At 33.9% G+C, this 12,864-nt stretch overlaps 1 protein-coding gene and 1 long non-coding RNA gene across 3 annotated transcripts; both read right to left on the minus strand.

Annotated features, from left to right (window-relative positions):
* Nucleotides 1-3,132: 3,132 nt before the first annotated feature.
* Nucleotides 3,133-6,333, minus strand: LOC138126382 (uncharacterized). 2 transcript variants are annotated; one of them, XM_069042159.1, is made up of 3 exons: nucleotides 4,646-6,333; nucleotides 4,107-4,564; nucleotides 3,133-4,049 (listed from the first exon to the last, which is right to left on the minus strand). In XM_069042159.1, the coding sequence occupies exons 1-3, from the start codon at nucleotides 4,791-4,793 to the stop codon at nucleotides 3,288-3,290; spliced, it is 1,368 nt and encodes a 455-aa protein (XP_068898260.1). In that variant the 5' UTR covers nucleotides 4,794-6,333; the 3' UTR covers nucleotides 3,133-3,287. The 2 variants fall into 2 exon arrangements, with proteins under 2 accessions (XP_068898260.1, XP_068898261.1); XM_069042160.1 differs by having other exon boundaries at nucleotides 4,107-6,332.
* A 1,729-nt stretch (nucleotides 6,334-8,062) lies between these two features.
* LOC138126387 (uncharacterized) lies at nucleotides 8,063-10,965 on the minus strand. Its single transcript, XR_011157784.1, has 2 exons — nucleotides 10,684-10,965; nucleotides 8,063-10,286 (listed from the first exon to the last, which is right to left on the minus strand). It is a non-coding gene; the product is annotated as an uncharacterized lncRNA (long non-coding RNA).
* Nucleotides 10,966-12,864: the final 1,899 nt, after the last annotated feature.

The following is a 12,864-nucleotide window of genomic DNA, read 5'->3' on the forward strand; positions in this document are numbered from 1 at the left end:
ATCGCTGCAATGTTGGGTCGTGTCCCGAACCAGAAATCATTTGTTACATGGGTCACTACGTTCAGACAAACCGGGAGTGCGACAAGACGAAGAACTGGAGTTTCACTTCAATAAGGGACAATTTGTAGTAGAGAACTCGCTCGCCAGATTTGGCCCCTTGCGATTTTGTTTATGGGTTTTTTTGAAATCTCGCGTTTAATCAACCATCTAAGGACCCTACAAGACCTGAAGGCCAACATCCGTGCAGAAATTGCACATCACGTGACGTGAATACGAATGAATAATCTCCGTCGAAGGGCGTAGTGCTTAGTATTAAATTAAGGTACAGTTGGTTGCAAAAAAAAACGGGAACTGTCAGAATAAAATTGACACATTTTTACAATTTTTTCATGGTGTGACCTCTTCTTACGAGAGATAAGTTAGAATTAGAGTCAAAATTCAGACATTTTTAGAAATTATTTGGTAGGTATTGTCGAGTAAACAATTAATTGATAAATGGACAAAACCAAATTTACATTAGAAAAATTTTCGTTTCCGGTTTTTTTTTGCAACCAACTGTATTAAATTTGTGTATGCATTAAATCATTAAATTTCAATTCATTTTAATTATTCATTTTATCTTAATAAAAAAACTTAATTTAATTCACCTAATAACTTAACACAACATTTATTGATTCTGAGGCGGTACGAAGTTCGCCGGGTCAGCTAGTAGTTAACATAATATTTATCATCGAAAAACGCCCCTAAGAACCAGGATGGAGCCAACTCTATTTAATAGGTATACTAATTTTAAGCCAAACTATACCTCATTTTTCCTATCGTTCGTATTTTTCAAATAACTTGAAAATTAGTGCATAGTGACGTATTTGTAAACGCTCGCAGCTGACGTAATAGAACAAAATTCAAAAAAATTATATGCGATATAGAGGTATACTGTTTGATAAAAAAAAAACCTCAGTAACGTTCAAACTTAAAAATTTAATGAAAACGGTCGAATTTCGACCGCTGGGCGACCTCTAGTAAACTTAAAAACCAAGAACAGTTCAGAAGATATACAATGAAAACAACCAAAAACATACACTACGCCGCTGTTGAATGCGAAGGTAATGCGCATGCGCTAGCTCAATTTGGTTTCTGGCGCAGTTTTATGGTGTGAACATTTCGATGAAATAAGCTCTACTACGTTGCAAACAGGATTTTCATTTTTCATCAGATTTATTGTTAAAATTTCAAGGTCAATCAGTGTTGCGTTCAATGCGTACTAACGCGGCCAAAATACTTTGGTCGTCACTTTTTGACACTTCAAATGTAAATAAACTATTAATGTCAATATACATGACAATTTCAAATTATTCTTGTCAAGAATATGGCATCTTCAGTTTTTGATAAATATACAGGGTTATTCTAAATGATTGTAGTCGAAGTAGGCGTGAAAACTGAATGTAAAATTTATGGTTGCCGCTCCACATAAAAAAACATCAAAATGATGTGAATAGTGAGTACACACCGTCCACACACGGGAGTCAAATTGAGTGCAAAACAATTCAATATATCTGGATTCAATCGTTAATTTAACAAAAATAAATAAAAATCCCATCACCGCACTTTTCACCTAAAAAATGACAGTGACAGCGACAAAACTGACAGTTCACATGAAAGCGGCAAAAATATAATAACATGGGCATGGCCTACTTCGACTACAATAATTTAGAATAACCCTGTAGAATCGTCTTACTTGCTTCTGAAGGTTGTCTAAACCGCGACCATGTTGATCTTTTGCTTTTGAACCCTGCCTCCGCAGCTGGGATTTACCCCACCCGTATGACACTGATGGATTAAAATAATTTTGACAACAGTAAAAAATAAGGTTAAACATCCTAAAGCTTGCTTTACAATTGAATATCATTTATGTCACATTGACGACCAAAGTATTTTGGCCGCGATAGTACTATGGCGGACAATAAATTTAGGCCGGCCTGTCATTGAGTTGACATCAAAATGTGAAGCTGGCATTATGTTCAATTAACCCCATTTTCGATTTTTATCATTCTTGTCATCGTGACAGCGACAATCAAAATTAAAATTGGGAAAAGAAGCGTGCACCAGAGAGAAGTGCTACTACAAATCAGTTATGCTAGTGCGTCATGATCTGTAACTTACGAAAAGGGCGAAGGAAACGCCAAACAGCTTGAAAACCTTCAGTTTGACAAACTGACACATCAGTCATAATGACAATAAATGGTCGCTTGCATTGACTTTTTTGAAATGTCAGAAATTTGCCGACCTAAATTATTGTCCGCCATAGTACTTATGTATTACGAGGTGAAATTTTAAAAAACACCCGATAGTTTAAAACATGGTTAAACTAAATTATCGTCGGAATCCGAATCAGACTCGATCAACAAAATACCTAATTAATGGAAGAAAATCAAAATTCAAGAGCCACATTTTCTTTGATTTGTCAGAAATTATACGGGGTGATCAAATAGGACTGTTTAAGTTGGTAACACTGAATTGTATTTTAAATTGTATAACAGGAGTAACTTTCGGTTGTTGATGGCTTGTCGTTGTTAATGCTATACCTACATCAGATATTTGTCAAATAAACCAACAAAACATACCCGGTTGCAGTGTTATAAATAACCGAAATATATATAAAATTTTCTTAATTGTACTGCCAACTTAAACAGTCCTTTTTGATCACCCGGTAGGTAATAATTTGAATTTGTCAATTTGCCGCGTCAAGGTAAATTGCCAATTTAGGAAATTCAAAATTACTAAAATGAAATGGAAAAGTGATAAGTACCACAGACCATCAACAGAATTAAGACTTTCAAAACCCGTATAAAACATGGGAGACACTGACAACACTAGCGCTGCTCTAGCGTTAGGCCAAACTAAATTACCGAATTTACTCGTTAATCCGATCGGGAATTTCTGTTTAAAAAGAAGGTTGATTTGAATATTAATTAATAATGTCATCAGTAATTTTGAATTTTCTAATTACTGTCAAGGTTTAGTCAATAAATTTTATGAATTGTTCTACAAAATAAATTACTCCAAACCAGTATCTTGAGATAATTTTTCGTTATCTTTTTATTTGGTAAGTTATCTTGTTCTTTTTGAAAAAGTTCGAAATATGGTTTTTTCTAATTCCGTTGTAAAATGTCGAATTTTATGTTGTCGTTTTGAATGTCAAAATGACGTTCTTTTTTGCACTAATGCGTTTTGATTGTCACTTTTTTGCATTAATGCGAAAAAAAAGTGTCAAATTCAATTAAGAATAATTAAGTGGATGATTTATTATATATATTTACAGTACAATTATGTAAATGTGAAATATGGAAACCTTCTGTTAATGATGATGACAAGTTAAGTTCGTCTGAAATTTGATTCTTTGACGATACAGCAGACATCTCATGATAACTATCAACCGATAAGTAATTATTTTTCTCTGGGATTTGACCACTTGAAGACGTAGCATCATGTGTTTTCAATTTTTTGAAAGATAAGGCTTTACTGGTAGTGTTGTCTTTGCCTAAAATCATTTGAGCGATCTTCTTCTTATTTTGTATTGATGCGTCAACGTAACCCTCGGCAACATTGGTCGATTTCCACCCCCCAAGACCTTTCAAAATCGACGTATCTGCTCCGGATTCAGCTAATAATGTAGCCGAACTACGGCGGAAAGCGTGACCGGTGTATTCTTCGGGATTTTTCAAACCAAGGAAAGTGGCTATTTGTTTTGGAGCGCCGCCAATAGTATTTATTCCAACAGGGTGGGCAATGCATTTTCCAAGTCTATAACCAACAAAAAATCTCTGGTGCCGTGTATTTTTAGATCGCAATGAAGAATATCTTCGAAAGACTTCTAATAAATTTAATCCACTAACATTTCCCGGAGTTATGGTAAATTCTCGTGGTACTTTTGTTTTAGTTTCAAGGATCTGAATCTTCAGGAATTCTCCCATATCTTCTATGTCTTTTATAGACAACTGAAGTAGTTCTTGCCTACGGCAGGCTCCTGATATACCGACAATTAGTAAAACCTGAAAAAGATGATTATTTTGTAATGTAATCCTTCTCTAATAATTTTTTTCTTGTACCTTTAACATTAAATATGTTTCATCGTTGGCTTCTTTTAAAAATGCATGGACTTCATCCTTGGTAAAAACCTTCGATTTCTTCCCGCGATAGCCTTCACTCTGTCTCTCCAAGAATGCAATCAAATTGTTGAATTTGCTAATATCTACCTTTTTATTCGAATAAATGGTTGTTCTTAGTTTTGAATACTCGCTCCACATTGTTGATGGTTTCAGCAATTTAGACCTTTGCATGAAATAAGCTAACATTACTTTTTCGGATATGCATTCCAACTTCCTCAAACCCAACCACTGGTCGAAGCGTTGATAACTTAACTCATAAACAGCTCGCGACTTCGCTGGTAACAAGGTCGAAATAGCAGCTTCCGCTGCAGCTTCAATATCTGCACCCACACTTTCTTCGGAATCACTCATTTGAGGGACCAAATTGATACCAAATTGTGATTTTGTGGATTTTTTTTCTGTTTACATATTGTCATAGTAAAGCGAAACATAAATTCCTTGACAAATTCAATGGTAGAATGATTTAATTAGGTACTTACTAAAATTTAAATATTTCTTGTTTTTTTTAACAATTTTATGAGGAATTAGAAAAAATCTTGTATGTGATTCGTTGCAAAACCGAGTGTTTTTCGCATTCGACGTGTTGCCCAACTCACTTCGTTCGTTGGGACAATTTTCACGTCTCATGCGAAAAACACTCTCATTTTGCAACTAACTACATAAATAGCTATTTCAGATCGCAATTTTTATTTTATTTATTTGGATATGGGAAAAATTAAACATAAATGCTTTGTAAACAACAAGATCGGTCATAAAAAATAAACATTTTAAATTTCAAAAATTAGAAGAATAAAGGAAACGATGGATAGAAGCTTTAGGTAAATGTTGCACCACCCTTCAAAAGAGATAATGCCTTTATTTGCGAGAAACATTTTAGCAACACTTTCTTTACTCAAAAAACAAAATTCCATAAATACGGCCTGCCGTCGATTTTTCTTCGTGAAGACAAACAAACTTCAATAAACAATGTTAGACCAGCTTAACAAATTGAAAATTCTACGATTACTGAAAATCCCACTGTAGAGAATCTAATTCTTCCTGTTATGCCCAAGGCCTAAAATAGACACCCAACAAAATCTTCTAGTGTGTTGCAAGTACGGTGCGATCAATTAAAAAATAAATCGAGTCGGCGTGTTACCTATGGCAACCCATGCTATAGCATAGGCTCCAAAGCAAACTCGATTTATTTTTTAAATGATCGCTCGATACTTGAATGCAAGATTAGTAATCTTACTTCAAAAGGTAGAAACATTTATTATATGGACCGATATCAGCGAAAAACAATTTCAAAATTAAAATTTTTTTGCACGATTCTAAAATTATCTCCAGAAATTTTAAAAGTTAACGCAAATTTAAATTATTGAACTAATTCTACCCTTCAATTCAGTTTCACTCGCCTTTTAAACTAGCCCACTCATGTCCAAAAAAATCCAAATTTACACACAATCTCGTTTAATGAACTCCTACTAATTTGTTGTATATGTTAGAATTTGTATTAAAATGTTTAATTCTTAATTAGTCGTTTTTATTTTTTTTAAATAAGTATCAATTTAAATCAAATTGAAAAAAAAATAGGCAACTAGGTATACAGAAACTAGTCAGATATGCAACTTGTTATACATTAGTTTGGCCTAACGCTCGGGCAGCGCCACTTGAGCGCGTCCCCGAAAATGTAATCCAGATTCAGATTCAACTTCATTTATTTCCTTGCTTATTTATTACATTTCATTCGTTCTTAGGGCTATGGCAAATTTTTACAAGGGGGCGCTGCTGAGGCTTAAGGCCTTTTCAGCGCTGGGATAAATGTAATCCCACTTGACAGTCTTACTATAGTTTAATTGTCTGTGATAAGTAAACTCTGTCCACTCATAGATTGCTTGACATAAATGTTACTAAAAATGTTCACTCTACGCTACAACAAATAGATCCGGCGCGAAATTGTAAAAAATGGAAAGAGCAGGTTAACACGTGATGTTTTATTATTATTCTGCATGTTTGCACTTAGGAAAGACGAAAGACGAAAGGAAACTTCAGTACAGTAAGGAGTAATATACAGGGTGATTTACTAGGAATAATGAGCCCGGCGGAATAGCAAATGCAACCCACAATACATTGCAACAAAAAGCCGGACATCGAAGCGGTAAATGTCCGGGTTTTTCTCCTGATGAATTGCGGGTTGCATTTTCTATTCCGCCGGGCTCATTATTCCTCGTAAATCACCCTGTATTACGTTTTATTAATACAGGGTATTTCACGAGTAATAATGTGCCCGACGGAATAAAAAATGCAACTCACAATACATTTTCGAATTTCCGAAAAAGCTGGCTACTGAAATTAAAATATCCAGCTTTTTTCGGAACTGGCTAAACACAAGCAAGAGATTATTTAATATGTACTCCTATTTAATGCATGAACAAAAATTACCTCTGTATCATTTTCGATGTTTGTGATTAGATTCTTGAGGCACGCACTCACTTCACAAATTTAAAAAAATCAACAAAAAATCGCAACGGAACAGATCAAAACAGCAACACGATCAAAACTAATAACTTTTAAAACCAGAGAATCGCAAAACAAAGCTCTAAAGATGAAAAATCGCAAATCTAAATGCTTAAACCACTTTGACAGAACTGACAATTTCAAATTTGAAATGTCATATAATTTATTTTTTGCGTGGGTTTCATAACAACCAATGAGAATCAGTGGCGCGAATGCTTCAAGATATTACCAACACAATCTGTGATACTTTCTTAATATTTTAATGTTATGGTTTGGGGATTTTCTTATCTAAGGATATTTAAAAAAATGCATTCTACGTAAAGTTCTCCCAGAGCTGCAGCGGTTTTATGGCAGGGCAATAGTAATTATTACGCCTGTTGAGATGCCGATACGCGACATAAACAGACCCCTGTCAATCATCATTTTCGTTCTATACCTGTCAGTTTACAGGGTAGTACTTGGACGAATTTACGATTAGGGGTTGTACTTGCGGTTTAAACCTATTGTCGGTGTTGTTAACGTTTATACAATGGTACCCTGCAATAAAACCGCTGCAGCTCTGGGAGAACTATATCAGTGGACGTAGTCTACCAACATACTGTCATATAACTGTGCTGTCATACCTGTCGCCTGTCGCCATGCGCATGCCTGATTGCCTGTCGCGTGCTCGCGTGTCCTGTCCCAGTTCTGTCCAAGTGTCCACCACGGAGTGTCCACCCTGTGCAGTCAAATTGACAGCGTGGATATCGTTGATCGTAGGTTGAAAACAAATCTCCGAAAACAACTTTATTTACTTTATAAATACAACTGTTGTGTCAAATACAAGTACAATTGAAAGGACAAGTAATAGAAATACAAGTAATGGAGGGCGTATGGTATATCTTCAATATATCGATGCTGTCATGCTGAAACGACTCGAGCGACAATCGGAAAGTTTTGAGAAAATCTCAAAAAACCTCAAACACAATTTTTTTTATATATTGAGTTTATATTACCGAACTAGTACATTTGTCTTTTCAATCTCAACGCATTTGTCATTTTTCATCTTATTCCAATAACGGGTTTGGAAAAAAAACTGTAAAACATAGTTTTGTTGTCGCTTAAGTCTTTTTTGTGGTTCAAACCTGTCATACGTGTTGCTTATGTCTAATATTTATGTCGCTCGAGTCTATTTGTTTTCTTACATTTTAGTTGTAACTGTCGCTTAAGTCAGGTGGTTAAGTCTTTTCATCAAACCAGCTAAAGAACTTCAAATTTCTTTTGGTTGCTTAAGTCAACAATTATTTTTTTTTAAATACACAATTTTTAAATGGTTTTTTTATTATTTATCCAATAAATCGAGCATAATATATGAAACAAAAGGTACATAGTATATTTGTAATACATTTTCTAAACAATATTACGCATAAATATATTTTTTTAAGAAACAATAACAATACTTATATAGGAATCACAGAATCAAACAAACTAGTCTACTACCACTGCTATCAGTCTTGGGTTTCGTCTTCGATATCGCTTTGGTCTAATATGTCAGGTACATTTGCATTGCTTCTGAGGCTGAAATATTCAGCATGATATTCCGGTTTTATCACATTTGTTCGACACAAATCTAGTAAATTTTCTAGTTTTTTTGGATTAATTTTTTGCTCTTCTACATAGGCCTTTTTAATTTGGCCAGTTTGATTGGGCTTTATATTTGCCACCAAGTACTCCTCTTCGTTGAAGTTTATTTTGTATCTCACATCATCTGTTCCTTTCTCAAAAAATAACTTTTTTATAGTTGTAATTTTAACATCTTTCCGTCCGTCCTTTATTTTAATTTTTTTAGAAAAACTTTTCCAGTCTAAAAAGTCGGAATAGTGCAGAACCTTTACCACGTATGGCGAAGGTTTTAGCCTCGCATTCCGTAAAATTGTCGGCCACTCTGACGGTGCCTGGATCACGCATTTCTGGATACTTTTTTCAATCACGGCGTGCATTGAATCTACTGGCATATATGTGTGTCCAGGAACTAAGTACGTTATAGATACTGTACGAATTTTCTTACTTAAAGACAAAAAGTGCTGTATCATTGCCAGCATTTGCCTGTTCTTATTTTGACCCATTCAGTTGTCGCAATACAAAGAAAGATGACATACTTGGTTCTTCTGTTGGTCAACATTTTGCAAATACATAAATAAACATGTGCATATTTCGTTCCCTCCTCTCTGGGCGTTTCTCTCTTCCCAAACGTAACAGTAACCATTTCGGGTTCCAGTTTCGTATACTGTGAAATTATACACGGCGTATTTTCTGGAGAACCCAAGAAGAAAACTGTCGCCATGGGGTGTGGTCAGCACTTTTTGCAAATCGAAACTGGCCACAATTTTGTTTTGGTCAGTCTTACTATTCTCTTGATCTTCCAGAAATATTTTCTTTACATAATCTTTTTCGCTTATATGATTATTATAAATCTCAATATCAGCAGGTTGCTTATTTTCTTTGTTTTTATGTGATTCACACTTTTTACATTTGTCTTTACGTGGTACATGGATACCGATATTATAATTTTTTTTAAATAATTTCATGAAAACGCCTCTTTTAATGTGAACCTGTCCTTCTTGCTTTCGCACATACATCCTATACAAATTTTCAAAAGTTTTTATTTCTGACGGAAGATATTTTCTTGAGGTCGAACTTCGGCAATAATGGGAAGGCACTGCCGGCAAACTTTGAACAAAAATATCGAAATTTCTTAGCTGGGCTTCAGAATAGGTTGTTTTTTTCGACACGGGTGTCTGTGTATCAGCTTCGTCCAGATTAATTCTGCCTCTTACAGTGCGAAGTTTCCTTTGCGAAATATCAAGTGTATTTAGTAAAAACTGCTGACAAACTTGGTTCTGAGTAACTCCATTTTCATCTTCATTTACAAAGGGCAGAAAATATTCAAAAGTGCGGCATCTCTTGTTACTGTTACTTCTTTTTCTTTTTATTTTGACCACCTTGATGCAGTTTAGAATAAAAGATTCTTTGCTGGTCATACTTCCTAGTGACCAATAATTTTTGAAAATCTTTTCTCGTTCATCTTCAGAATACCTTTGACAGTTATTCTGACATTTTTTGTTTTGACAGGGGTTTGGCAATAAAGTCTTCTTTGGTAACGTTTCTCCTTTGTAATTTTTATACTCTTCTCCTTTAATTTTTCTTTTTTTATTAATTTCTCTGATGCTCTCGACCCTTTTTCTTTTCTGAAACGTCATGTCGTTATTATCTTCTACCAAATCTTCATTTACATGTTCTTCACTATCCTCATCATCTCGTTCCATATTATTTTCAGCAGGATTTTGAATATCTGTCATAATTTCATCATAGCTGATGATGATCGCGTTGTTGTGCATTTCTTGACCTCTTGTACTCGGAATGAGATTTTTCTCAATTTCCACGTTTTCCTGCACTGTATTATCTGTAGAACATTTATTATCCTTCGCATTTATTAACGAGAGAAGATTTTTTTCTTGATTCATTGCTTCCAGTATTAAAGGATCATCATCATCCACATTGCAGCTGTCAGAATTATTATTTTCGTTAACCATGGCCAACATTTTCTCGGTGCGTGAAATATGCGTGGCCGTCTTCATTGTTCTGAAAATCCAATATTTTTTCATTGCAAGCGTCCCAAGCGACATGAATATTTGGAAACATGTTTTTTTCTATTTAATATTCAAACAAATTATTTTAAATAATAAGAGAAAATCACATATAAAATGCAGTTATGTTGTTGCTCAAAACTACAGAAAAAAGCGTTTCTATAATTACAAAAAATTACAAAACTTTAGAAGATTTCTGTCATAAGAATTAGTACAGAAAACGTCACTTAAGTCAAACTGACACCAGACTACAACATTTCGACTTAACCGCCACATGACACAAAAATTATCATGTTGACTATTTAATTTAATTGTATTTAAACATATTTAATTGTAAATTGTATTAAATTAGTCTTAAGTAACCATAATTATCAAATATAATAATTACTTACCAGTTTATTCTGCAGAAAACAATGAAACAAACGCACAACTTTCACTCTCGTGAAAAGGCGGGTAAAACTGGCGCTTAAGCCGCAGTGTGACAAAACGATCATCGTCGAATATAAAACGAAGGCGCTTAGGCAAATTTAAATGCAAAAAAATCCGTTAAAACCCGTGGTGTCGCTGCATCCAATGGTACGAATAGATTCGGCTCAAGCTCCTCTTTCCAATGGTGTACTTACCTCAATTCCGATTTTTTTGTCGCTTGAGTCGTTTCAGCATGACAGCGTCGATATTCACCTGCTGTGTCTTCAAAAATAAATAAATATAAATTCTGTATCTGTCGATGATGAAGCTGAATGAGAGTTTGCTGACATTACAGAGAACAGGTTCACCTTTCAAAAACAGATATTTCAGGCAGATATTAAAATTGTATTTTATACAAACCTGATGTGCAATTATCTCTAATGGATAGTCTTGTTGATTTAATGAAGAATTAAGAATTTATTTAATGACTGATGTATAAAGTATGAAAATGAGGAGACGAAAGCTAGTTCATTGTGACTGCTGTTAGGTGCAATTGCTAAAGAACATACATATTCATTAAAATTTATCATTAATTGATGAAACTACAGATGCAGGAACTACAAAGAATCTCTTAAATTGTCCAAGGCTAATCACAAAAATATCACACTGACTTTGGTAACAATTGGAAGATTTTATAACATTAATTGTAAGAATGTTAAAGATTTTTTTTACAGGCTTCGTAAAGGTGAAAGATGCTACAGCAGATGGTTTGTTTACATAAATAAAAAGCTTTTTAATACATGATAAAATACTGTATTCTAAAGTGATTGTGATAATATTAATATAGTGATGGAGGAATTTAATAGCAACAAAAAATCAGTGAATTATGTCCAGGAATTGTGGTTAGAGGTTGTGGTTGCTACTCTCTATATCTTGTAGCATCACATGCAGCTTAAAAATGATTGAGCACTATTAATGTGTTAAGAGATATTTAGAATTATGTTTTTAACATTTTCAAACACATTGATGAGCTTTGGGAATCTGAGATATTTGTGGATATTATCGAAAGTAAGATACCTATTGTAGGTTTGTTGTTTATCTAATCATTTAATTACATTTTTGTTGTAGGCTGTTTGCACTTGCATCTCACAGAATTGAAATTTACTGTACATATTCAGCGAGCATGTTGTGAAGATAACTAAACATTTTTTTTTTAAGTCTCAACCTAGAATATGAGTTTTAATCAGAAAATTCTATAGTTGACTGAAGTTGCAAAAAACCACTTGTCATTTGTAACAGCATGTTTTCAATATTTTTGAACCAAATGAAGGCACAAAGGGACCAGAAAATCAGTCAGGATTGAATATTTTCCATATAAGTACAGTTTTAAAGTAATTTCAAATGATTAATGCCATAAAAGTGCTGTTCCAAAGGGAAAGTGTTTTTTTGCAACTTAAGTCAACTATATTATGAGTGTTTTTAATCAAAATTGTGCCATTGTTCAAAAGTATTCCATGTTTTATGAAAGTTTGTTATAAAATAACGCTAAAAGTGTAAAAACAGCATAAGCCACACAACCATTTAAATATATTGTACAGGAATATGTACAAGGTAGTATTTCACGTTTAAGAGTGGAAATGAGTCCGGCGGAATTGAAAATGCAACCCACAATACATTTCCAAAGTTAACGTGACTGTCAATATCGTATTGTTTTAAAATGAAATTATGAATCCATGATGGCTTTGCTTCCAACAATTTTATTTGTTACACTGACATTACAAAAACTTAAAAAACGACGATCAAAATGTATTCGATATCGATGAGAAAACAGACATGCCTGATTGAAGGTGAATATAATAAAAATGCTTCTGCCGTTGCGCGTTTATGCAGACATTAAACATTTTCCGAAAAACTATTTGTTTTTTCACAGTTTCATTTAACCAAACGAATATGACATTTATGTCAAAATTTACGAAACTACAGTGAACTTTGTTTTACGTTTTTTAAATAAAAAAACCGTAACTTTGGTAATGTATTGTGGGTTGCATTTTCAATTTCGTCGGGCTCATTATCACTCCTGAAATACCTGTATATAACATTTATTTTTGTACAAAAGTGGATGCACATCAACATATTGTAAAGAGCGATCAAATAAATTTGTAATC

Source organism: Tenebrio molitor, chromosome 3 (genome assembly GCF_963966145.1).
Source record: "Tenebrio molitor chromosome 3, icTenMoli1.1, whole genome shotgun sequence".
Lineage (NCBI taxonomy): Eukaryota > Metazoa > Arthropoda > Insecta > Coleoptera > Tenebrionidae > Tenebrio > Tenebrio molitor.